The 27,300-nt window shown below is 47.0% G+C and overlaps 1 protein-coding gene across 1 annotated transcript in view; it reads right to left on the bottom strand.

Annotated features, from left to right (window-relative positions):
- LOC146198639 (motile sperm domain-containing protein 2-like) overlaps positions 1-25,154 on the bottom strand; it is a 43,773-nt gene extending 18,619 nt beyond the window's left edge. Inside the window, exon 1 of the mRNA XM_084594149.1 lies at positions 24,671-25,154. Within this exon, the coding sequence (XP_084450275.1) occupies positions 24,671-24,785 (115 nt within the window). The 5' untranslated portion in view covers positions 24,786-25,154. The remainder of the gene's footprint in view (positions 1-24,670) is intronic.
- Positions 25,155-27,300: the final 2,146 nt, after the last annotated feature.

The raw sequence follows: 27,300 nt of genomic DNA, 5'->3' as shown, positions 1-27,300 counted from the left end.
AGTGAGTTGTGTGACGTCACATTACATCGAGATGGTAGCAGCTGCCAACTGGGGTAGCTCATTTGAGGTGCGTCTTGCATGCGCGTGCACATAGAATAATACTAGCCTGTGACGTCGGCGTTCGGCTACCTGAAACCGAAACTGTGTGGCAGAATAAATTCAATATAAGTTATTTACTGAGCGTTGACGAATTTCACGCGGTGGCACACATTTTTGCTAGTGTCTTAAACGCATCATTCTAAAGCAGACATGCCGCAAGACAATATGTCAGTATCTCTTTTAAAGCGGGATGTTATACGAGTGGAGCTCTGTTTTTTCTTCAACACCATTCTTTCAGATCTTACGCAATCCACATAAAATGCAGCCACGTGTCTGCCGATCCTACTACTTTTTAATGTAATCCTCGGCAAATTGTATGTCTGCGTCAAAAGTAAACAAGGGAATGATGTCCTTGTTCACCTCTGCTGGCACAACGATATGGCATGCATGTATGTATGTCTTCGTTGTATCCGCAATTTTCCTACTGGCACAGCCATGTCCTCACGGAACGAATGTCGCTGTCGTGGTTCTGAAACCGGGATTCACGAAGCTGAAACTTGAAATATCAAATGGTGCCCAGTCAGGACTGTGAGGAGGACGGGACAGTACGGTCCATACAAGTTTGGCTATCGCTTCTTTCCTTTCCGGGCTACTGTGAATATTGATCCCATGTCGACGCCGTTAGAGGAAACCACTGCTACAGAGAAATCATCCGTGACGTTCTTAACCGGTCGCTCAAAGCCCCCCCCCCCCCCCCCCCCCTCCGCACACAAATAATATGGGCGCGCCACATATATGTGGCTGTATTCTGCTTGAATTTCGTGAATTCTACATGAACGGTGCTGGGAGGAAACGATTAGCGCCAATTTTTTTTGGATACCCCCTTGTATGTATACCGGGTGCTACTGCATCATAATATGACCTGCGATTATATGCTGATGAACATATAGGTGAGATAACAAAGGTAGAAATTAAGATATGCGTGGTTAAGTGAGGAGCAAAGTGCTTATACTCGAAAGAGGATCATCAAGTGGAAATAGCAGACAGGAACTTTTGATACTGTCGCGTGATGCCTTTCAACGCGGAGCTTAAGTATCCCCCACAGCTCTTTTTGTTTCCTCTCCCCTCTTCTCTCCACGACCTCCAACCCACTCCTGATGAAACGGTGCTACAGCCAGCACAAAGTTTCCGTTCTTCATAAGCGAGCCCAGCCTATGCCGACCGAATAAAGCAGCGCGATCGCTGATTTCTGGTGAAGAGGTCGCCGCTACTAACGGGAGCCAACATCAGAGATACCAACTATGAGCTCCCGCTTCCTGTATCGACAAGAAGCGGCTGCGATGTGCGAGGAATGCGTTACATGCTCCGCTCTTTGCGTCATCCTCACTCGCCGAGAAAGTGGCGGCGTTTACACGAGAAGGGCAGCCGGTCCGGCCGGGCAAGGTGTTACGACACAACGACTCGAATGGCGAGCAGCGTCTCCCCTTGGCGGCCGCTGACCCCGACGCTGGCGCATCTGCGCCGTTAAATAAGCGGCAGCTTGCGGAGCCAGCTGCGTGCAGAAACCAGAAGTGGCTTTCACTCCCTTGCTCTTACCCTCGAGATCCGGTCCGAAATTTTGACAAAGGAAAGCTGTGTATTGGATGGACGCCCACGACCAGAACCATCCCATAGAATGCCTAAGCGCACCCGCTTCGCTTATCGAGATGGGGATGAGTTGTGTAAAAGGAGATGAATTTGAGAGCAGCGCGCATCAGGGGAGACGTATAGCCAGATTAAACTTTCTGAATGCAACACCAACTTGCATTTCAACACAAAAAAAAAAAAATTTGAAGGGCTTAAATGTCACCGATGCATATATATCCCTAGCGAAAAACCTCTATGAGTCACAATAACCTCATACAGATTTCTCATACTAAACTCTTATAGTTCTCATATAATCTCATACAAATATCACTCAACGTATGAGAAGTATATGAGATTGTATGAGATTTGTGAGTTTATTATGAGTTTTTATGAGAAATCTATGAGGTTATTGTGACTCATACGGTTTTTTTCGCTGGGTGGCGATGGTAGAACATGAATAATTGAGTTTAATCCCCACAATATTATCACCCCTAGTTGGCGTATTTTAGATGACCAGCAGTGAAGCGCGGCACGGAATAACAGAACAAAAATGAAGTTGAATAAAGAACTATAAAATTGTTCTTCCGAGACTGGATGCCAAAGATTTAAGCCTGCAGCAGTGGAGGCCGCAAAGATTACGTTACGAAGGCTTCCCATAAGTAAGAAATGATGTACTGACTTACAGTGAGCGAAGATGAAAGCAAACTTCCTAATTTCGAAGTGTCCTGCTTAAATGCAAAAGGCGATGGAAAGCTACGATTTGGACCTAACCTTCATGGTTAAGGCTTCAAGCAATACGGAAAAGTTTTCTATCATTATGAGAAACAGGGTCGTGATTATACGCTTAGTTTATTCCCCTCGGCGTCCAATATAAGCTACTAAATGAAAGTGCCTATCTTTGTAACTCTTTGTCAAACACACATGTGCATTATTACTAAAGCCTGGTGTTCACCGTCGCACCTTCCACTTTTCAGTTCTTCCTTATTTTCCTGTATTCATCCACGGATGAGATGCTCCGAAAATACTAAACCTTGTTTTTCTCTTACGTTTTTGGTCGTCATTTTTTATGACTCAGTTCTTCACTATGTTTCGAACTAGACAATATATAAGACTGTAGGACAGATTCAAGACTCTCATTAAAGTTGAGTGCTTGAAAGACATGGAGTGGATCGTATACTGCCTTGTGGATGACTGACATGGATAACGAATGTTCAAACTGAAACTGCCCATCTTCCTGGTCAATTAGCTGCCATGTATTTTTTTTTTAACAAAGCAAATTGGTAAATAGCACTGGGCGCGATTTCTTTCTTTTAATCCTGGTAATAAATAAATAAATAAATAAATAAATAAATAAATAAATAAATAAATAAATAAATAAATAAATAAATAAATAAATAAATAAATAAATAAATAAATAAATAAATAAATAAATAAATAAATAAATAAATAAATAAATAAATAAATAAATGTAAACCTGCGGGAGAAACCCCAGCGGGTTTATGGTGATGTTTTAGTGGCGCCCCATTGAAGTTCTGGTTCTGCACCAGTGCACCTCCAGAATGCATTTTTCGCACAACTTACCATGTCAGTTTGCGGCAGCGCTTTGGCGAAAAGTTCAGCACTCTAATCGGAAGCGCGGGCGAGCGACGTACGGGCGCCCGTAGGCACTACTGATCGTTTCCCACCGGCATGAAGCAGGTATATTTATATGTCAAATGCGCGAAGATGCGCAGCCCTTATTTGATACTGCATGGAACGTTGGAGAAACGGGTTGCTGGACTTTCACCACAGGCACTTTTTGTGCTTCTGTTATAAACACGTAGCACATGGTAACGGTACAGTTACCCCCAAACAACCACAGGCATATATGACAAAGCATCACGGGACTGAGTTAGGGTCAATATATTGAGCCTTTATAGGAACGGTATCAATTCAATACTAAGCAGCAGCCGGATAACGAGTGGCCAAATATGATTGACTGCTTTTGTGGAAAAGGGCGTGGTCCGAGAACTCTGGATAAACTCCTTTGAATTTTTCTCATGGTGCATAACAGCAATTCGAACGCACGCCATAATTTCAAGAAATTAATAGATCTACAAGTGGAAACATCGAGGCGGCCTAGGACCACGTGTTAACACTGTGCCCCGTACATCACGTGCGGGTAAGCTAAGTTGGATCAATGTTTTAAAAAAATACCATTTCTCCTTCCACAGTGAAAAAAAATTAAGAGATGTTCAAAGTCGCCTATGCTAACCTCCAGTGTATTTTTCGTTCACTACAGTTAATTAGTAACGACTAACTAGCTTCTTTTAATTATTGGTTGACAGAAAAAGTGTAAATGCAAAAGTTGTAGATCTTCTCAAAAAACGGATAGCTACGTTGTTTTAATCCCGCTACGACTTACGCTGTCCTATTTATAGGCCTTCAAAAATGCTGTCACGTGACCAGCTGTTATTTTTAAATCATTCTCCAAGTGCGTACAACCAGCTTCATCGTAGAGAGCAAGGCCCAGAAAAGCGGGTTTTGTTATCTCGGACGCCTATCGAGACTTTAAACTGACGCTGATATCACGAGGAAATTTTTTTTATTATTATTGCGCCAGGCGTCGTTTTTGGCTGGTAAAAATATCAATTTACTTAATCGCTAGTTTGTTGGAAACAACGTAGCTAGCTGTTTTCGAGAAGATCTACAACTTTTGCATTGACACTTTTTCTCTCAAGCCAATATTTAAAAATATAGCTTATTAGTCTTTACTAATAAATCAGTTGTAGTTACCGACATTCTAGTGAAACTGAAGAAGAAATGGACATGGGCAGGACATGTAGTGCGAAGAGAGGATAACCGACGGTCGCTGAGGGTAACAAACTGGATTCCAAGGGAAGGAGAGCGTAGCAGGGGGCGGCAGAAAGTTAGGTGGGCGGATGAGACTAAGAAGTTCGCAGGGGTCAAGTAGATGCAGCTAGCACAGAACCGGGTTAAGTGGAGAAATATGGGAGAGGCCTTCGCCCTGCAGTGGGTGTAGTCAGGCTGATGATGATGATGAGTGAACAAAAAAATACTGGAGGTTAGGCGACTTTGAATTTGTTTCACTTTGCTAGGGCAAACCATATTTTTTTAAAACTTGGCCCAAGTTAGCTGGGAACCTTTTTTACACCTATATATCCTTATATATCTGAGGCATTCAATTTGACGTAGTTGCTAAATAAAAAAAAATATCGTACGCTATAAGAGCGGCGCAATGATTTGTTATCGAGTAAAGAGTCAGATAACAGTATTGATACAGAACTCTCTTTCTCAGAATCTCATAGGAAGCAAACCCGTATCTCTGCTCTGCGGTCGCACAAAATATTAAACGAGCCTCATTATGCAATAACTGTTTTCTTTATGTCCTTGCTCGTCTTATCGTTCCACGTTCCGATTGAATAATTCTAGCGATTCGACGACGTTGTGAAAAGATAATCACTGCTGTGTGCGATGAATAATTCAATGAAAATAAGCTACAGTATCCTTTCCCATGGACACACGGCTCAACGCGCCTAGAGACGAGAACCATTTCCGGCAGGCCTTGTCCCTGTATACCGAACGGAACCAAGTAGAAAAAGAAGAAAAAATACGAGATTAAACAAACGGGGCATAGGCCCCTTACGTCACAGCAGGTCTATTTCTACTGAGGTGGCCGATTACCGAAAGCGAACGTAACACCGCGGCCTCGGGTTTTGCTTATTTGCACGCAAATTGAACACAGTCTGGGCTTGCGCATTTCAGTCCATGCGCACGCATGGCCGCGAGATGGCGCCGTGATATGCCGATGCCCCGCGGATCGAAGGACGAACTTTCTCCGCGCTTTGTGCGGATCGAAGGACGCTACACAGTTACATGTAACTGCAGAGGTCAAACCTTCCAACACTGCATTGCTGATGTAATTCAGCCCTGCACGCGCGGATGATAAACCGGGTGCGTTTCTCCGGCACATTTTAACTAAAGGAGCCGCGGAGAAATAGACGGGAAAAAAAAAGAACAAACAAACAAACAAACAAAAAAAAACACGGACACACTTGATCGCCTAGTCGTTGCCTCTTGAGGCACCACTAAAACCGGGCGTCTTAGCGCTTTCGCCGTCGGGATTACGGAGTCGCAATGCGACAGGAGAAGGAAGCGGGAATTGCAGCTCTGGGCCCCTTGACGTCAGCGGACTGCGCTCGCTGGAGTGCCGAAAGTCTTGCTTTGCTGCACATGCCTTACTCGCGACTTGCACTGCAGCGTGCATGCATAAACAATATAGAATCCGACTTCGTAAACAGATCGATCGTGTGACCTGTTGGTCTATCGGGTCTCCGGAAGGCGTTGGGTAAAAGCGAGGTACCTTGACAAACAGCTAGCGCGGCTGAGAACGTGCACATCGTTGTAAATCTGTATCCCAGAATGAAGCTGCAGGTTGCAGGAATTTCACAAATGTGAACAATAACGCCACCAGACAGAGCTCTGCATATTGCCTGTAGAATATTATAATAACGATATTTGCAATGAGAGAGAGAGAGAGAGTGAGTGAGTGAGTGAATAAACTTTATTCAATTAAGACAAAAACAAAGATAAGCCCCCCCCCCCCCCCCCCCCGAGAGAGGGGGGGGTGGTGCTGTTTTGTTACCGTAAAACACTTGTTTCTCGTTCAAATTTTCTTGACCATTCGTGTATTTCAGAAGGCACTGGTTTCTGATACCGACCGCCCCACGCTTCGGCCAGGTGCTTGGCTTTACTGGCATGTTGAACTGCTTCGAAAAGGCGACCTCTGGCAAAGCCTCTTGTACTACCTTTTTAAATCTCGCACCTTGCTGCTTGAACGTCGAAATTAGCAGTATTATAATTACTACGGTCTCCCATTTATGTGTATGGTATACACATTAGGCTATAGGCGCTGCCGATGCGTGGTTGCCGCTAGTGTCCATTCACATGCCGAGGCGGGCTGGCTTCATTCACTATCTGCACTCGGAGAACGCACTCGGCTAACAGGCTTGCCGCAATCCCCCAATTCAAGCCTGTCGCAGCGCCAAACACAACTTGAATTACATAACAGTTCTGCGTTTCGCCGGTACAGTTGCATAGTGATCCCGCTGGACCCAAGCTTCCTTACAGCAGAACACAGGCACACTACTTGGTAAGTCGAGATTTAATGAATAAGAAAAGAAGTAGCGTAAAGAACGCTCGAATGGTCGAAAAGTGCGAGGCGGGGCAGGTTGCCCGTGGGAGATCAGCTGCCCATCGCCGGTGTATACGCAGCTCTCTCTACACGAACCTCGTCCGTTTGCCATGAGTGACCTGCGCGGCTGTATACATATATGAACCTTCTCAAAAAGCGCCCTCTTGGTGTCTTCATATTGTTCGCTACACCACTGTGTGCGCACATGCGCAAGCTATGTGGAAACGGTGTAGGCTATAAGTGTACATAGCCGTTCGGGGAGCTTTACGGCGTCACCCAGGATAGAAAGGTTTCTGCAGACGCCTCGGCCTCGCGCTACTTTCGGATACTGTGTCAGGTCTTGATGTGCGGATGTTAGTCAGGGTCAAACTACCCGTGCCCACGGTAACAAAAGTCGCGCGGATATCGGTTGTGTCTTTTTGCTTAGTCTATAAAGTCACTTGTTATGTTACCGAAGGGGTGGGAGCTGCCGAGCATTAAAAAAAAATTAATAATAATAAAAAAAAAACATGATGGCCCGTTCATCTTTTCTTTGTCAGAAAGCCTCTGCAGAGTATCAGAACTCGCTAAGCGCACTAAGTCTGTTTAGTAGAAACCACGGTAAACATCGCTGACTTCAGAAGATTGCGGACCTAATCCACCAAGCGAACATTCATAGGTCGAGTTGAAAATGCCTGTATATAAAGCCGTTCGTTGTATACATAAATGGGAAGCAGCTGCCACAAGTTGCACGAATAGTGGTGCGGAATTCACGAAAATGGGCTTTGCTATGCTGCAGAACGGTTGGCGCACTTGTGGCGCGGGACACAAGGACCACGGGACGTCGCTAGTTTTTTCGCGATTGTTTAAAGTCCCGTTTCAGAAAACGACGCACTTTCTTCGTTCATTTCTCGCCGGTCCCGTTTTCATTCAAAGTACATCTACCGTACGTATACGCAAGTTTCCAAAAACTGGCCTCGTGCAGCATTCGGCCTTTTATGTTGCATATAGCGGCTGCACGCCTGTTGAGTCTGTCCGTTGCATGCGATCATATTACCGCACATTGAACTATCTCGCTGCCTTGCATGTTTTACTTGCGCGACATTGCAGGGGCGCACGCAATTGGAGTGTCGCGCGTGTGACGGCCCAAATGAGTCCCGTCGTCGCCCTTGGCGTCTTCCGGCCCCCACCAAAGGACCTCCGGTGCGCTCTCGTTGCAGCGGGCGCTCCATCGCCGGTTCAATCTCTGCGCGCGCGTGCGGCTTATGCTGATGCATATCTGACTCGCTCATTTCGGCCGCACCTGGGGCACGCAAGGACGCGGCCACAGCCTCTCTGTGTGTGTTATAAGTAAAAAAATACGGGGGTAGGGGGGAAGGGCAGAGGCGGGGGATAGGCCTGTCATGAACATGCTATTGTGCGCGCCTTGACCTGAACGAGTACTGATCTCGGTGTGCAGGATGTTCATTGAGAAGACAGCGGAAGCCCGAAATGGCGACATCCATGGACGATGAACCTTTGGAAGCGCTCAGCGTATAACGCAGGGCAACGGGTCGATTATTTTCACAGCTGCGCGATATCTGCTTTGGGGAGCGCAGCGGAATATAGATCCCGATATGTTGATCTTGATAGCAACGTTACATTTGAGTTTCCCTTAATATGAAGCGGCAATCTATGAGGCTAATGCTGTTCTATCTGTATTTTTCTTCTCCTATACTTATGCTGATTCGAGGCACCCGAGATTCATCGATATTGAGATGTCTGTCGAACATTTTCCCAGATTGGACGCCTGAATCGCCTCTCGCTCGTTATTCATTATCAATGACTAAGCCTAAACTGCACACAGACTGAGAGGAAACTGACACCACACGTCTGTGGCGCCCTTTTCCTCTCTGTCTACGTGCATTTTGGTTTGTATAGTTGTCGTAGGGTAGACAAGAAAGAAAAAACGACACAAAGTAAACAAAAAAGCATTCTAACATATGAGTTCAATATTTATTGTTTTGTGCTTCATAAAGTGTTGCTTCGGCATCTAGAAGTTCCTGAGCGACAGTAGGTTCATTGTTATCCAATGATTCAAATATTCTTCACGCATTCACCCATGTGCCTTTAAAATTATTGCGTTTCATGACCAGGAAAATCATAGCGTTCTTTCACTGCTAACCTGGTGTAAACGATTTCGTTTGCTGTTTTGACTGCATTCAATTCATACACGAAATACTAAAGGCAGGTCTTTTTTACCCGAATTAAACAAAATTGGCTCCGTCTACTGAGTCTAGTCTAGGGAGGAATTTACTCCTGTATATATCAACCCACTCCTGTAACGGTTTCAGTTGGGACTGACAGTATCTTCAAATAAATAAATATATATAAAAATAGGTGTCTGTTGGAGGGGCGGTCCCATTTACGCAATGCATTTCTAGCTGTCTTTCGGCGCCGCAAACAAAAAAGTTAGGTTTGGCATAGTTTTCAGATTAAACCACTTCTTGATTGATAGGGGTAGTGATTTGCTATCCTGTTCAATATATACAAATTCGCCACTATATATATATATATATATATATATATATATATATATATATATATATATATATATATACATATATATATATATGAAGGGGAAATGAGGGTTCGCATACAGGCAACATTAATACCTAAGAAACTAGCAGGTGGGACAGCGGCCGATGTAGCTCAGTTAGAAGACCACCGGACGCGATATTCGGAGGTACTGGGTTCGGTTCCCACCATCGGTACGTTGTTTTTTCTACTTTGTGTTTAATTATCTTTCCCCTAAATAGATTACATTACTAATTTATGTGATTATCGAAGTAAAAAAAGACAAAGTACGCTTCCCAATGCTTTCCTTGGCCTAGCCGACTGTTGGCTTCTTTCCGCCTTAGTAACACATCCTGCATCCTTCTTTCTGGCCTGGAGGTTCTGCTCGCCCTGCGCATGATTTTCCGCCGCGCTTTTCCGTTGGAGTGTGGACATCTTTACCAGATGCATATTACATGATGTAGGAGACAAAAGACTCGAAATGCAGCGTACATCCCTTGTTTAACCTTGTTCTCCCACGAACCACAATCCGCGACGTAATAATTGCCTCCCCCTCTTAATTCCGACGTCTGACAAAGAATTCTGTCGCAGAGATTCGAGACGAACGTCTACCGTCGCACAATACCCGAGAGAGATTCGCGAGAACCTTGAACGAGACAATGGCGAATGCTGTACACCACGTCAGCAGCGGCCATGACGGAGGCTTCAAGAGCCTCATCAACAGGGACTCCACTGGAACGCAGCAGCTCGTGCGTGCATTGCACCTGACAGGGTACGCGAGAAAGACTTGCCCTTCAGACTGCCACGCTCGGCTTAGCGGAAAGGGTCGGGCAACCCGCAGTCGACTGCTATACGACGTCCTCAAAGTCCGCGTTTGCGATTCCGGAAAGTGTCGCGACCACGTCGGAATGCTGCAGCCTTGACCGGTAGCGGGGATGGCGCTGTTGTTTGTTTTCTTCGCGACCCCCACCTTGTCTTCCTAAATCCCTAAATGCTCAGGTGCTCGGGACAGAACGAGGCATCTTCATTAGTCTGCGCATGTCTTCAGGTAGAGTGTGTTTAAGTGCGCGCTCGTCGTTCTTTATTTGTTAGTTTTCTTTTTCTTTTTTCGCCCCTAACGACCCGCTCCATCGTCTATTTCAAGAAAGAGAGCAAGGCTGATCCACCTTTCCTTGGCTGGAACGAGAGTCACGTCCATTTATGCACCCTGTTTGTCTGCTTGTACAGTCTGATTTTACAGCCCCGCTTCCCCCTCCTGTAATGCTGCTCTCCACGGCATTTGCCGTGTTTTGCCGTGACGGCTTTTGTCCCCGTATTTTTCCCCCGTTTTCCCGGGAAGCATGCCTGAAGGTTGAAAGCTCATTCGTTTCGCCTTGTCGCGTTTAAAAGGGGGAAAACCCGCTTTGTCCCGACATAGCCTATCCGGCATGAAAGTGCATGCTTTGCAGATTCTCCCCTGCGGCTTGGCGTGTCTTGCAGGTGCCATTAGGAAGATGGGGTGCCGACATGATTCGCTTTTCCCCTGGTAATCGCGTCAAATGGCCCTGCTCACATGTAGAGGTTGGAAAAGAGACTGTGGGGAAGCCTTATTGGTACACCGGGTACGGTGCTCCGAGAAACCACTCAAGCCTGACAGCAAAGCTCATACTTGGTCTGTCCTTTGGTTATACGGACCGCGCCGCTTGCGATTAGTGCTCCCGGATGGAGACAATGCAGCCTGAGCCTTCAAGTCCGCGACCGACGTTTAGTGGAGGAGTCCTTAGCACACTTGTACGAAGGCCTTTGTCTCGAGCGTTTATCTTGGGCTTGTGGCGAGTGATCTTCATACAAGAGAGAGATATATATATATATTTTAATGGCAGCAGGAGATGTCTGCCTGGTGGTAAGCCTAGCATGCTACTCCTGATGAGGGTTGAGGGATGAGGGTGACAGAGTGTGGGAGGGGAAGGCGTCATACAAGGGCAGCTGCCTGTCCTTAATGTAACAGCTGTCCACACTGGACCAGTGAGGTGATCATTTGCTGTGAGCGAATATGAGCTCTCTCACATTAGCCTCGACCATCCTCATTGCGATGCCTGTCCATATCTTTCCATTATTTACTGCTACCTTGCCGAATAGTGAGTAGCCAGCGAGACATCGCAGCATTGGGCGACATCGCAGCCTTTTCTTTCCAAAGCCCAGCTCTATGTTTCTCAAAACGTGTGCGGCGTCCGATGCAGCTGTACCACTTAGCCGGCTTTAAATCGTCGCGCGCTTTTGGCATGCGTGCTCATTTGCATTTTGGGATGTTTTGTGAGTCACACTTTGTACTGCATGCGACAGCAGACGCATGCAGTCTGCGGTCAACGGGTCGCGACACGACACATGCGCGCCTTCCACGTCGCCACCCATGGGGGAAATCCCCCCCTCCTTGCTATTCTCGCCTCTACCTCGACGTGTTGGGCAAACGATGATTACCGAACTCATAAATGTTGTAGGGAGTTACGCAGACCTTTGTCGAGTGGGGTGCAGGTTTGCAACTTTCTTGCCAGACCTTTGCCAGAGTTTTCCTTAATTACCAGCTCATACCAAGCGAATGAGAAAGGCCTGAGGGTTAGATTACAGTAAAGAGGTCAGGGAAACTCGCTGATCGTTCAGAATGACTTCCTAAGGTGAGGTTATAGATAGGCATAGGCAAAGATAAAACGACATGGATCTTTGCTTGTCCACTCGGTAACATCCCGCTGGAGCATGTTCTTGTTGTCGCCCTCTTGCCAAGAAGTAAAAAAAAATTAATAAATGTGACTCCTGGCATTGGCGGGACATTCGTAACAACAAGCTCTCTCTCTCTCTCTCTCTCTTTGCGTTGTCTAGGTGTCGCTGGCCCTGCGGTAAATACGCAGAGCTTCAACTTGGATTACGCGGAAGATTTGTTGCTGTGCTGCATCCACGAAGTGCCCAAGAGAACTAAATGCGTGTATGACTGCATCACCACGTATAATGTTCGGCGCGGCAGTATCCCCCCCCCCCCCCCCTCTCCCTCCCTTTCCTTTTTCTTTTAATTTCGTTTCGCATCTCGGTAATGTTGCGCATAGAGCTGCGTTACACGAGAGACGTAGGGAAAAAAAATAGACGCATGCCCGTGCCAGACTCCGGCACAGCTAATTCAGGAAGAGCACGGTACCGAGCAAGGAAGAAAGCATTGCGATGACGTCATCAGAGTGAACTTTCACGCGTGCCTCTTCTCCGTTCTCTGTTTGCTCGAGCGCCGCCCGTACGACGACACGTACAGTGGCGCAGCTTTCACTCTGTAATGCCGCTCTCACTATTATGCCTTCATCGCTGGACACCCCAGGACGTTAGCATATTGTATGTTTCGCATGACGCCTTTTTTGGGGAGGGGCCCATCTGATGTGTTTTTTACCGCAAGCGAGATCAACACAGTTCTTGATTCACTAGCGCCGGTAAACACCCAAAGACAATCGGGTAGGGGCTTTATGTGACGTTTCTTCCCAACCCGTCTTTCTAGAAATGTGAAACAAGTAGGCGGAAAGCGGGAAGTCTTTTCAACGCTGAATAAATTGTGAGGGCTCCTTTGGTGTGTGATTTTTTGTTCTCTCAATGCGTTAGGCTAAAGAGCGTGGAGCACAAGAGTTAAATCACGCACCCTATCTACGAACTCTTTGCGGAAACTCTGTTTTCACGTTCGCACGCTTTTCAGTGCTTTCACTTTTGTTTTTAGAAAGAAAGAAAGAAAGAAAGAAAGAAAGAAAGAAAGAAAGAAAGAAAGAAAGAAAGAAAGAAAGAAAGAAAGAAAGAAAGAAAGAAAGAAAGAAAGAAAGAAAGAAAGAAAGAAAGAAAGAAAGAAAGAAAGAAAGAAAGAAAGAAAGAAAGAAAGAAAGAAAGAAAGAAAGAAAGAATTTTAGAAAACAACTTATTGATTGTTACTCAAACTCATTCTGAAATTTTCGAGACGATAGATGATTGCCACTGACAAAAAAAAAATAGAAAAAATAGTTGCCTGCCTTGGATTCTGCCTGCACCTAGATGCGAGTGCGGAGGAGCCTCAGATCTCTTCTATATAATATTAAGAGGCATTACCTCCCCCCCCCCCCCCCTTCCCTTCTTCTTTCTGACTTTAAGCCCTGTGGGAAGGACGTTTTTATAGCCTGCACCTGCGGTCCAGGTTGCCGAGTCAAGAACAAGAAACGAAGATGGTGAGTCTCGAAGAATCCATAGGCATTTGTGGGTGCTTCCGGAAGTAAGAGAAGCGCACCGAAAAACGGGTTCCACACTTATCACGCCGCCGAATCGCAGCTGGCGTGTTCTGTTATTACGCCCAAAGAAATAACAAATGCGCGCACTATATTGGCAATGTACATGTAGCTGGGCTAGCCCTAAGCGTAACTTGTGTTCTTCCCCTTTGGTAAAAGTACCCTAAGTGCACTCAGCACTTGCATATTGCAGCTAAGGGGTCGCCACACAATTCTTGAGTGTGAAGGAGCGGATAACCAAACGCGCAAGACGGCAGAACAACGGGTCGCGGTACTATATAGCCTTCTCGTCCGCATCGATGGGTGACGGCATAGAGTTAATACAAAGACTCTAGAGGGAAAGCTGCCCGTTCACCCAATGCATTCGATGGGTGACCGCGTGATTGCCGCCATTATCCCACTGTTCATTGGTTGCCAGATGAATTTCACTTGCTAAATCTGGCACATGAAGATGGTTTGAAGCTGGCAACTTAGATCGTGGGAAGATGGCGGCGTGCAGTTAACCGACGGCGGGCGGCTACTGTTCAGTAGGTGCTGTAAACAACGGCAGAATCGTCGCGTGTGGAGCATTTCTTGTGATATTTTGCTTCGCGTACCTACTGTAACGTCACATATGTGTCCTGATTCTTCTGAGTTGTTATCGCAAGGCCGGCTATCCCTGCGATTGTTTCGCGCTTCGCATGCATTTCGTCCGTCGAGCGCACATGCATCTCCTCTGTGCCCGATCACCTGAAAATATGTCAGAAATTTGCTTTGGCGCAAGACGACGACCACAGTATATTAAAAAAAAAAAAACAGTGACGAATTCCACAACAACGGCCCTTGGTCTATCCGGGATGGCTAGTGCTGCATACAGTAAATGTCAAAGGGTGCTCGTGTGTTTACTGTTGATCTGCTACGTCTGCTCGCAAACATGGTTTCCAATTGTTCTACATCATTTTTTTATGGCCAAGAAGGTGCCTGAAAGATTATATAATATGTTTGAAACTTGAAAACAATGTATAGAAATTTCCTACAGTTGTGTTATCGGCAGCGGTTTTTAAAACTTTTGTTCAAACCTTTGTTCATTTTTGACGCAGTGAGCAGAAACTGTGCTGGCCACAATGATAAATTTGATGATGGCGGCTAACCAGTGAGAAGCTCGTTTTCCTGCCCAGCTTTCCCTCTAGAGTCTTTGTATTAACTCTATGGGTGACGGGCGCAAGGACGCTCATTACAGCGCGATATGGAGAGCAAACAAGACAGGCAAGCAGAGTACATAATAGAGTGCCCGTCCGCCCCTTGGGATGGATTCGGGCCTTGACCCGACGGCGGGGCACAACCGATATCGGATGCCGGTCGCAGAACGCGTTGCCCACTTTCTCTTTGTCTCTTTCCTATGCACACGCGACGCGCAATGAAAGCAGAGCCATCACTCTCCTCCTCCTCCCCTCCCCGTCTCCTTTCGCACCTCCTCGACCTCTTGTTCTACAAGTACATAAACGGCACTCCGGTCGGTTGCGCATTCCGAAGGGCGCGCGCATGGATACGTCCGGCCCAGATGGAAAGCAGATTGCCCCAGTGCGGCTGTCGAAGACTTGCAAGTGTCTTGCCTGTAGTGGAATACAGGCGAATAACCAAGTGCGAATTTCGACGCGAACGGGCAGGAAAGGGGAAAGTTGGAATTGAGAAAACAGCATAGGGCGCCGTTATCGTGAGCTCGGAACGTAAATTGGAAGGAAACCTTCAAAAGTAGCTCCGGGATCGAAACGATTGTATACTCTCTGCTTTCGCTTTCGATACCGTTCTCATGGCTCAAGAGTTGCCTGTAAACTGGATTAAAACCCCTCTGTGACGTTTTCTGTCGACAAGCGCTGGCAAAAAATAGAAGGGCTTTAAACTGGACGACCATCCAAACATGTTGCTTTCGCCTGACCTCTCCCAAGGTGCCTCTGCAGTCAGGAACCTAACGGTGTGGAGGGAGGCATCTTCTCACCCCATCCAAAACCCTCCCATCTCAGAATATGAGGCAGGCGAGGAGAGTCCTTCACTGCCTTCGGCGGCTGTTGGTGTTGTTGGGAACAAAGTTCGACCCCCACTCAAAGTATTCTTACAGAGCCGTGCGCCCAACCCCGAGTCCTGACCCCTTAGGTTCTCAGTGGACAGCTGGATCGAGTGGTCGTTTTAGGCAACTCAGGCACAGAACAGTACAACGTGTATATCAATAACAGCTGTATTGTAGAAAAACCTTCTGACTTTTCTGTGTTGAAAGCTTTAGTAAAGGTAGTGAAATATTATAGCATAGACGTACGCTGGATTAACACGCGCAATGGCAGCTAGGGGCGGTGCCAGACGGCGCAACTGCGTGTGAGCAGACGGCGTCCGGCATATGCTAAAACTCTCTATTGGAAGTCAAAGCTTCGCCCGGTGCAAAAATAAATCAAGAATGCGTGCGTATCTGCTATACAGCCTAGACCTGCGTCCCAAGCACACCATACCCTCCGGAGTGCATTCAGGGGCACGAAGATGTGAGGGGAACAAATAAATGGTCGATCACTATCTTTTTTAATCGGTGGATGCATAAGCGGGAGGCGACCTCGGGCTTATCCACGGCGCCTCCGGTCGCGACCTTGCGACGCTCGTGGCAGGCAGCGGCTTCGGAAGCCGATAACCATCGTCCACGACCGTTACTACATGCCTGCAGTGAAAAGACCACTACTGACCCGTTAACCGGACCCTAACAAGGACCAAGGGCATCAGAAGGTGCACGTTCTTTGTTATCATCATGTAGGCGCGCTGAACTTTAACTCAAGACAATTCACTAACACAAGAAAAGACTGGTCGTTGGTGAACTTCGGGGCGCAGGAATTTAGAGCTGATTGAGAAGTTGATCAGAGATATTAGATACGATGTATACCTTCTTTCAACCAAGCGTTTCCTTTGCCGCCGCCGATGTGGCGTTCTGTGTTCAGCGCTCGGTAGCCGCCAGTAAAATGTAATAGATAACCATTATCATAAACCAGCTACGACCTCCCGCCATGACCTCCGCGAATTCTGTCCGCAGTCATGTCCTGTTATTCCCTGAACAAGACTTCGCCATCCTGGTAGCGTTTGGTCACCGTCCCCGTGTATGAATGCGCCCGCGCGAATGGCTTCCGCACATCCTGCACACCTCTGCGGCAGTACTATCCTCGAGCATATGTCAGCGGTCACGCCACCACAGCACAAGCATCAATCTCCTGCTTGTCCGCTGTTGTGTCACACTTCAAAATTTTATTAAATGCTTGTTACACTAATGGACTCCACGCTGGATAAAGTACAAGAGCCCCTTTTGCCTTAAAAGGTCGACGTATGCAAAGACAGTTGCGAATGCGGCAATGTATTCACAGTGGCGCTTAGCCTAAATAGTATAACATGCACCACACTGGACAAGGCTGTAGGGGTGTTTGCGCTTTACAGCGGTTGTATTCGCAAGGATACATATTTCAGCAAGACATATACGTCCTTTCGAACACCAGCTGCATACAGAACTTCCCTCCGCCACCAGCTTCCCATTGCAGCGTAAAGAAAGGCGTGACGACACTTCTGTACGTACAGCCTTTGTCAAAAGTGCAGAGCCCAGGGGATCTACTGAGCCGTGTATAGTAGAGCTGATTTAGCATTAGTGGAGGTCCTTCCGCTAGGAGAGGGTAGGGCAAAAAATCTTCTTACTCTCAAGAGATTTGGAACATTGTAAATACAGTACAAGTCGCACGAAGTGGCAGAGAAGCAGATCACCTGGGCTCTACACTTTTGACAAAGACTGTACCTGTGCATATACGGCCGCGGCTTAATGCTCGTGCTGCTGCAGGCACCGCCATAATGTTAATTAATAACCTGGCTGTCAGCGCAGCTTGTTAAAGGTCGTAATAACTCGCGGCTTATGCTCTCCACGTCAGCAAATACCCGGCTGGGAAGGGTATATTTATGAACAAAATTTTTTGGGTATTTTAATCGTGTGCATTCGTTGGAAGAGGGTCAAGTAACAACTCACATTAGTTGTTTATACGGGTGCAAGTTACTAAGATGACAGAAAAAGAAAAAAATATGCAAAAAGTCACGGATCAGTCAGGAGGCCGGCATCGGAAACCTTGTTCTCAACATAAGCTTTAGTCTTGACTAGACCAGATTAGAGGGGGAAGAACGAAGAAAGAGTTTTCAGGCGTTTCTGATACGTTACGGGGTCGGCGAGGAGATGACCGTTATCGATAAGCAGGAAATTAGGAACGAAAATGGAGGCGTTGAAGAAGAGAACGCAACCGCGAAGCCCTCCAAGGGCATATTATATATATATATATATATATATATATATATATATATATATATATATATATATATATATATATATATATATATATATATATATATATATATATATATATATATATATATAATATATATATATATATTGTAGTGTGGTAATCTTCATCGATATAACCACTGACATGCGTCGCGTGCTGCCGCTCTCAAGGACGAAGAAGTTGTTCGCTGCCTTGCTCTTTTCGCCACGCCTGACGCTTCGCTGCGAGTCTCCCCTGAGCGGCTGGAATCACCTGGGTTCACCGAATAAACACACCCCTACAATTGGTGGAGGTGCTGGGTACGTTCCCATCCATCCTGGAACTTAGAAGCCGCACGTTGACCACTGCTTCCACCATGCCAGACGAGACCACCTCGACATCGGCGCCCCTACCAACCACGGTACTGTGTTCTGGCGTTCTACGGCAGCGTGATCCATGCCTCTTCAGTGGCACGGCTGACCAAGACGTCGACGACTGGTTGTCGGCGTATGAACGTGTCAGCAGTTATAACAGATGGGACGACACTATTAAGCTAGGTAACGTAATCTTTTACCTGACCGACGTGGCGAACCTCTGGTTTCGCAACCATGAGGCAGACCTGCCATCTTGGTCTGCATTTAAGAAGAATTTTTCGGAAGTGTTTGGCCGTCCTGCAGTTCGCAAACTCCGAGCAGAACAACGCTTGCGTGAGCGCACACAGCATGCCGAAGAGTCATTCACAAGTTATATAGAGGACATCGTTGACCTGTGCAAACGTGTCGACCCAGTAATGTCCGAAGCGGCTAAGATCGGACACATCTTGAAAGGTATCTCCGAGGACGCGTGTCAGATGCTCTGGCTGAAAAATCCTGCCTCCGTCAGTGAAGTGATTAAACTCTGCCAGAGCTACGACGAGCTTCGAAAGCAGCGCGCTTCTACCCGGCGGTCCGGTTTTAGAGACGACACCATTTCTACACTAGCACTGGGTGGTTCTACTTCATCTGAGGACAGCCCTTTGATTCAACAGATAAAAGCCTTCATTCGCGAAGAGGTCGCCCGCCAGCTATCCCTGGTCCCTCAATTACAAGACACTGGTCGCCTTGTTCCTGACATGGCTCCGTCTTTGGCCCCTACCATACGGCGTGCCGTGCAAGACCATATCGCTGATGTGCTTTCGCCCAGTTCCGTGCTCTCGCCCAGCCCAGTGCTTCCGACCAGCCCCGTGCCACCGCAAGTAACGGCACCACTAACGTACGCCCAAGTTGCGGCCAGGCCGCTAATGCCAACCGCACCTGTTTCCTACCAGGCCGCCCCTTCCAACCATCCTTCACCATCGCCTGGGTCGGCGTTCCATGTCCGTATTCCAAGGGTACGCCAACGCCCTACGAACCCTTGGCGCACCGCAGACAACCGGCCAATTTGCTACTCTTGTGGGCTGCCGGGCCATGTAGCCCGTCTTTGCCGCCAACGCCTTCCACCTTCTTGCCCTGACCCCTGGAACTACACGTACGACGCCGACCAGCCCTCTCCGAGAACTCAACCCGGTTCCGAGTTCGTTCCTCGGGACAATCAAACGTATACCTCTCGCCGATCATCTTCCCCTCGTCGCCGTTCACCATCACCGCTTCCCCGACGTTCTAACGGCGCTGTTGAGGGAAACTAACAGTCGCAGTTCCCGGGGCAAGAACTGCGCTTGGTTCGAACTCTTCAAGTCCTCCGTCTTCTCCCGCAAACGTAATACAAGTGTTCATCGACGGTGTCGCAATACTCGCTCTTGTTGACACGGGCGCTGCCGTATCCGTCATCAGTGAATCTCTTTGCCGTCGTCTTCGCAAGGTGACCACCGCACTACCCGACTTTTCGCTTCGCACCGCTTCATCCCAGCGCATTCATCCCTCAGCATCGTGCACGGCCCGTGTTCTCATCGAAGACGTCTTATACACCATCGAGTTTATTGTACTGGCTCACTGCTCACACGACATCATCCTGGGCTACGATTTCCTTTCCGCTCATCATGCCGTTATTGACTGCGCCCGCGCGGAAGTTTCCTTTTTACCTCTTTGTGATACCGTCTTGTGTGACGTCCCTACCCGGCCTGCAAAACTCCTCGTCGCCAGTGACACAGACATTCCTCCATTTTCTGCTGCCCTCGTTCCACTCTCCTGTGAAAGCGTTATTAGTTCGACTGTCTTCTTCACACCTTCCGACGCCGCTTCACGCCATCCCTGCCTCCTGCTTCCATTTGCTGTCCTCAAGTTCGAAGATGGCCTTAGTGCAATGTACGTCTCAAATCCATTTTCGTCCTTGAGAGCGGCAGCACGCGACGCATGTCAGTGGTTATATCGATGAAGATTACCACACTACAGTATATATATATATATATATATATATATATATATATATATATATATATATATATATATATATATATATATATATATATATATATATATATATATATATATATATTGTACGCCAAGCCGCATACACCAGCCAGTCTATTCACAGGTAAAAGTAATATAATGGGACAAGGCCTGTGTGAGAAAAATAAAAAATGAGGTCGACGCTTGTAAAGCAAATCAAATGAATCAAACCTGCGAGGTCGCAGGTAGTTGAGGCTCCTTGAAAAGCGACGCGTGTGTATGCACACAACAGGCCATTGCGTTATTTCCTGCAGCACTATAGCACGCGAGCCTCGTCCGGTGATACAATCGAGGATGCGGCACACGATACCGCCTTTCGTTGGCACAGATTTGCGTTGATTGTCAAACAGCACGGATGTCCACACATTTATCTCTCCATTTTTTTTCTCTTTTTATTTTTGGTAACCTCCCAGACGTCCGCAGTGTCATAACAGTTACCTCATGGAGCCTTGTATTCGTTTGTAGTCAGTGTTTCTTTTTCTTTTTAGGCGAACGCGCAACATTTGGAGCGTCAAGCTTTCCGTATCAGATAACTTTCTTTTCCACCAACAAATTATTTCCGTCAATTCTTTATTCATTCGCTCAGCAAACGCCGCCTGAAATACGCTGAAGATAGTATGGCACATGAAGGAATGTTTTGTTTGAGATTACTGACAGCAGTGCACCACACACGTACAGCGAAGATTAATGCACCTCTTAATCCATGAAAAGCAGCGGCCGGTAATTTTTTTAATGTTCACTGTAAAAAAAAAAACGCACAAAAGCAACGAAAGTGACAGCGTCGAGGCAGGATCTGTTGGGAGTGTATCGCATTCTACAGGGCCATTTTTTTTTAACCTACACCAGCTACACTAGTGTAGCAAAAACCATTGGAGGTATAGGAGATTTGCTACACTAGTGTAGGTGGTGTAGGTTAAAAAAATGGCCCTTATATGACCGGCTGTTGTGGGAATGCAATTCAGCGTGCGGGAAAATCAAAGCTTTAAAAGCCGCATATGTTCGCGTTTATTATTTTGACACTGCAATGTATAATGCGCTTACCCCATGCGTGTTGTGTAAGCTGGCTAGAACTAGAGCATGCATAAATATACCGCGAGGGTTGAACTTTCAAACACCCCATACGTGCTCACTGTTGGCAAGAATGGAGAAAGTCTAGAGTTCTTGCACGCAAATAATAAATAAGTCGCGAAAGAACAGCGCAAAAAAAAAAAAAAAAAAAGGCGAGGACGAATGAACACGCAAGGGACGGTCGCTGTGTTTGATTCAATAAGTAATGAAGTTCACCAATTTCCCGAGTCGTCTGAAAGCGTTTTAAATATGGGATTTTTTCTCCGAAGCACTTCAGGATGCTACCTAAAAGGTAAGAAACGCCCCAGGGAATTTTTTTAGTTCATTTGCTCGGCGGTTACTGTTGTTTGAAGGGGAAAAAAAAATAAAGTATTTTATGGGCAGAGCAATTTCCGCATAAAATTGTCCCAGAATGCAACCAAAATGCCAACATCTACCTTAAGGGATAAATGATCAATGTCTTGCGCGGTGTAAATATTTAAAAGCAAAAGCGCTATTAAGTACAAGCAAAACTAGGATTTGAGAAGCTGTCAGCTGCGTTCTGAAGCAGAGCACTCACCCATTGCTCCACAGAAGCAACGACTTTCGGGGCTGATAATTGTGTTGCTACCCGTTATCATAGATACTCTATTTCCCACTGGGTGGCGTAGTTGACCTTTTCTACTCTACCGTTTACGGTTCGTAAATACAAGTTTTCTTCTATTTTGCCAATACAGAAAAACACCGCGTGGCTAACCATTTTTTTTTTTTTTTTGCCAGTCAGCGAGAGCCACGCCCAGGCTATTCGTCTAAGTGCAGTGCTTAATTTCAGCCATCTGTGGTTTCTTTCTTTTTTGATGAGGTGTGAGATCTCAGTATATAGACATATACGCATCGGCTGCTGTCTAAATGCGGCCGCAGAGGCGAGGGATCGAACCCCGAACCTTTACAAGTACATTCGTTTCAGATAGTTTGTTCATAGCCATGTTTGATAGTAATCCAGACCACGTGTTGGACGGTCGAGCAACACAGCCACCAGCTTCCTCCGATGAGTGAAACATCTAAGATCTAAAAGATAGATCTAGAAGATAAATGCCGGAGTATAATCGCATGCGCGAATGCGCTGCGACACCAGCAACGGAGACAATCCGGTCAGGGCGTGCTGTAGCAAACGTGCTCTTTCCGGCGGTTTGAAGCCGAGCCAGAGGACCCCCGGCGACCTTTCGCAGGCTGGAGCAGCATGTTCAACTAAGTTTCTGCCGGCGCCATGTATCGGGATCGAAGTTCGATAGCGAGCGAGCCAAACGGAGCGACTCGTTGACCCTGCTGCCAGCACAGCCGCCCTCTGCTGAGTCACGCCATTACCTGACCTGGTCGGCAACCTGCCGAACTCCATGACCACTGAATTCCTGTCGGATTGTATCTGGGAGTTTATCAACTGTTTTGGTGCTTGAATGTGAGGATATAACGCATCCGTTTATCACTTATATTTAGCACAGCTGCCCTGAAGCCATACGTACACATCGTTGAAGCATACATGCGCCTTGCGCGCGCCTTATTAGTCACGCGTCACTTTTTCTTCCTGTTACTTTTGATACTCTCTTTCACTTTCGTCCTTTGTGTGCCGCTTTTTCAACGCTTAACTTCATGTATTTTTCTTCCTTCAAATTACTCCGGTTATGAAAACTGATGGTCGATTAGGATTTAGGCTAAAACCGGACCGGTACAGCCGTGAGGGGGTCGTCGATAACGATCTTAGTTGCTGTCACGTGATGCCGGCCCGCGCCAGTCGGACCCCATTACTGCAGGAATGCGAAGAACGTGGAACAGAGGGCGCTTAAGCAGCAGCTCGCGTTAGGCGCCGACGAAAATTCCTGGCCAGCCAAGACTGATAAGAAGAGACCGTACCCAAAGCGCTCATCCCAAACCTCCGTTACCTTAGGACATCCATCGAATGGGCCTTCACCACTCGTTCACTCCAGATATGCGTTGTACAATATAGCTCATTTACTTCCCAGGAAAGCCATACGCTCCGACAATCGATGCATTTGCTGATACAACGAATCCTCACTTCAACGAAGCGAGCGGGACGACCAAATTTAACTATTGCACCCGAGCACCTACGCAGCATTTATCGCACTATGATTGAAATTTCGGCTATTTTGATATATTTACCACGTCACTGCGCGTGGCATGTTTACAGCATGACACTTAGTACATACATAAAGACAGTGGACCAACTTCTGCCACTAGTTCAGTGCAGAATCCTTACCCTTACATGCTGTTTTCCCACCCCTTTCCTTTGCCAAGCATTTAATCTAATAGGGCCTCACGGAATATTTGTCCATAATTTCGCCGTTTAGCCCGCATTCATCACATGCATATAAGTCACAGAAAAGGAAAATATTGAGCCGCCGGCACAATGTGATTCCACATTTCCGGACATGCAACTTCATTCATTGATATCATAAAATCCACATGATTTCTGTTTCTCACATCGATGCAGTAACACATCTTTGTTATCAGCAAGGAGCTCCACTGGACAAGAAATATAAGAAAGAAAAATATTAGTCAGCACTTCCCTCACTGATATTCATTCTTAGGCTTGGATATATCTGACAACCCAATTTAATTTTTTTTTTTCCCCGCACTACGTCATCTCCAGCTGACTCGAACAAGCGACCGTCTATAAAGGACAGATTAGTCACAATCACGGGCTACTTGCTACTTCAACCAACTTCGGGTGGCCTGAACATGACATCTGCTTGTTTCCTAAGTTTCCGAAAAGGAGATTGCTAAAGCAACCCCGCGGCAGACACTGGCACAACGGGTGAGTCAGGGAGCGGATTACGTAACGCACATCTCATTACGGCCTAGGTAATAACCATTGCCGATACTCTCGAGGCATGCACTCCAGTCTCCCTGATGTAAGCTAACCGCCAGTTTAGTTCTACAGTCTTTGCCAAAACTAAAGGGCCCGCCGGGTTTATTTCCGGACCAAGCTGTGCGGCTTGTTTTGCATAGCAAACGTTGGAGATTGATTGGACGGTTTAAAAACCCTTTGGAGTATATGCTTCTGACATGATGTTCTAGACAGGCTGACACCCCGTAGACCGCCTTAACGATGAACATGAGGAACTGATGAACAGCCTCTTGCAAGACGGACATGTGAGGCAATCAGGCGTCCGATCTCATTGCTACTTCCACATCTTCTAAGCGCCAATCAACCACCTACAAGTACAAAACTGTTCTTACCTGGGTGCTCAGTCATCTCGCCAAGAATTTTGTTCCGGAAGTCCTCCACTTGGGCGCGCGTCACTACGACGTCGTGTTCGCCGAACTCGTCGTCTCCTGGCCTGAGAAGCGGCATGATGATACTGATCCTATGTGGCGATCCGTAACAATCCTTCCAATTTTTTCAAAAGTCCTTGTTCACTTTTCCGTCGATTTTTTTGTCACACTGTTGTAGCGGTCCTCGATGGTAGTCGGTGTCTCACAGGCAGTTGTCTGCTGATCCGCTGTGGATCGCCTGGTCGTGTGGCGGCAGCTGCGGAGGCGCGGTAGCGAATGTGAGCGGAAGCGAGTGGGGGCCAATGTCAAGCGCTGCTAGCTTTTCTCAGCTTCGCATCAGAATAGAAAGCAGTCCAAGTTCGCGCCGCGCAACGTTCAAAAGCTCTCTCTCTCAGCGACCCGCTCACTTTATACCAGCCGCCGCGTGACGCTGAGGAGGGCCTGCCAAGGTCGGGACGCCGGCGGCAGCTGGCATAAAAAAACGCGCACGCACGCACAGACGAAAGACGCGGTGGCAAGAGAGAAGGATGACACGCACTGACGTCATCCGTCACGTGACGCATTTCTCGTGTGTTTGCAGACGCCACGGCGGCGGCCGCCGCCCTTGCCACTTCCTTTCGTATGTTAGAGCTTTACATGCTATATTTTTTTTTTATCCCCGTTTACTAAAGCCTTTCCATGGATATTTTTCTGCAGGTACATGCTTCCTTCTCACCCCACCGCCCCGGCAGCAACCGATCAGCGCGGGGCACCCGCCGCTTTCGCTTTCACCGGTTCACGGAGAGCCGAGGTTGTTGGCTTCTCTGTCATGCCGACCGTATTGCTCTTCCCACGAAGGGAGCGACGGCGCGCGGAGGACGCTACAGGTTCTCCGAGCACGAGGGCCGGAGAACTCACAAGCGAGTGTCGCGCGGTAACTCGTATGCGGGATTAGTTTTTTTTTTTTTTTTTTTATCTTTTCTCACAAGCGCGACTTTACCATATTTTGTCTTGCACGCCTTCTTTAAACGAGAGAGACAGAGAGAGAGAGAAGGTGGGGCCAAGGGTCAAACAATGCTGCGTTCAACTTTGAAGAGCGTGACAGTTCGAAATCGACCGTCCTCCCCTCCCGTCTCAGGTCGGGACCTGTCCCTGTTCACTTCAGATTTTTCCAGTTCAGGTGCTCGGCAAAACCCTTTTGACCTCTGCTAAATCGCCGTTTAGTCTGAAGAGCTTCCACACTCATCGGAGCTGGTGCTTCACCCAGGCTAGCTTAGCAGCACGAATCATAGAAAGTGAAAGTAAACAAAAATATATACGTCATCACAAGATGATTAATAATAACTTGCATCATCTTATTATGTTGCCTTCTCCTACTGTTTGGTGCATTTAGCTCCAATAGGTAGAGCGCGCAGTATAGATACAGGTAATCCGTACTTACTTGTGTAAGCATTACAAAAAAAAAATAATAATGAAGGAAAACAACTAGGAACGAAAGAAGGAAGGCAGAGAAGGATTATGCAGAGAAAGGAACCAGAGAAGGAAATAAAAAAAAGAAGGAAGGAAGGAGGCACGGAAGGAAACGATCAAGAGAGAGGGAGAAAAAAAGCAAAGATTTTAAAAGAGGAAAGGGGAACAGAAATCAGCAGAGAGCGAATTGCAATGGGGCCAAACTTGATAAGGTCACCCATAGCCTTTTATCGCTGGCTATCCGATGACCTTGATCGGCGATTTTTGTTGTCGCGAAATCTGTAACATCGTCCATGCCGGTATACGTGCGTCACACAGTGATAGATAAGCAGTAGGCAGGAAAGGAAAGCAATTAGATGACGAATGTTTCGCCTTTCTGTCGTAGGCAATCAGTTTCCTTGCAATATAGTACCCGAGTCATTAAAAAAGATAATGTGCGTACGTGCTTGTAGACTCATTCAGCGTTTGCCGTGTATCTGCAAAGCTGGAGGGAACGTCAGGCATTTCGATGATGTTCGGTGAACGAACTAGGCTAGCACATACCCAGTGGAGACCGCGCCTCCTACGGACTGTAAGATTTCGGGCGATCAATCGCAGGAAATTTAACTTTTTGGAGCATCTACTGAAAATAAAGTGGAAGCAATAAAGGAACGATGGATCATACAGTGGATGATTATCAAAACAGCAATATCTCCACCGGCAACGATAATACTGCTTTCTCCTCCAGTGCACAGTGCTACATCATCCCTAAAGAGAAAGAAAGATAATGGCACACTTCAGTGGTGTGTGCGTTTTAGAAAAGGATAGCTCCCCGAGAATAAGGAGAGCATGGGAAGTGTGCAAAAAAAAAAAAAAAATGGTGCGGGCATAGCGATGGAGACAGGAGGAGAGTGGCGCGAATGAGAGCGAAGTATGACCAGTGATATTGTAGCTGAAATCACGAGGAAATAATCTTGGCGGGACATGTGTATGCTTGATGTGGTGAAGAGTACAGTAGAAAGTGACATAAAGGAATTAGGAGAAGGGTTTCGTGGCCGCCTGGCTGGCGCACGACAGAGATTATTTAGATATCAGTGAAAGAGGCTTCCGCGCTGCGCTGAATGTCGCCCACCTCAGCTGGTGATGAACGTCTGGTTTATCCTTTA

Source organism: Amblyomma maculatum, chromosome 2 (genome assembly GCF_055883805.1).
Source record: "Amblyomma maculatum isolate TAMU_Amacu chromosome 2, ASM5588380v1, whole genome shotgun sequence".
Classification (NCBI taxonomy): domain Eukaryota; kingdom Metazoa; phylum Arthropoda; class Arachnida; order Ixodida; family Ixodidae; genus Amblyomma; species Amblyomma maculatum.
The sequence above is the reverse complement of the archived record's forward strand: the minus strand, read 5'-3'. Positions and strand labels throughout refer to the sequence as shown.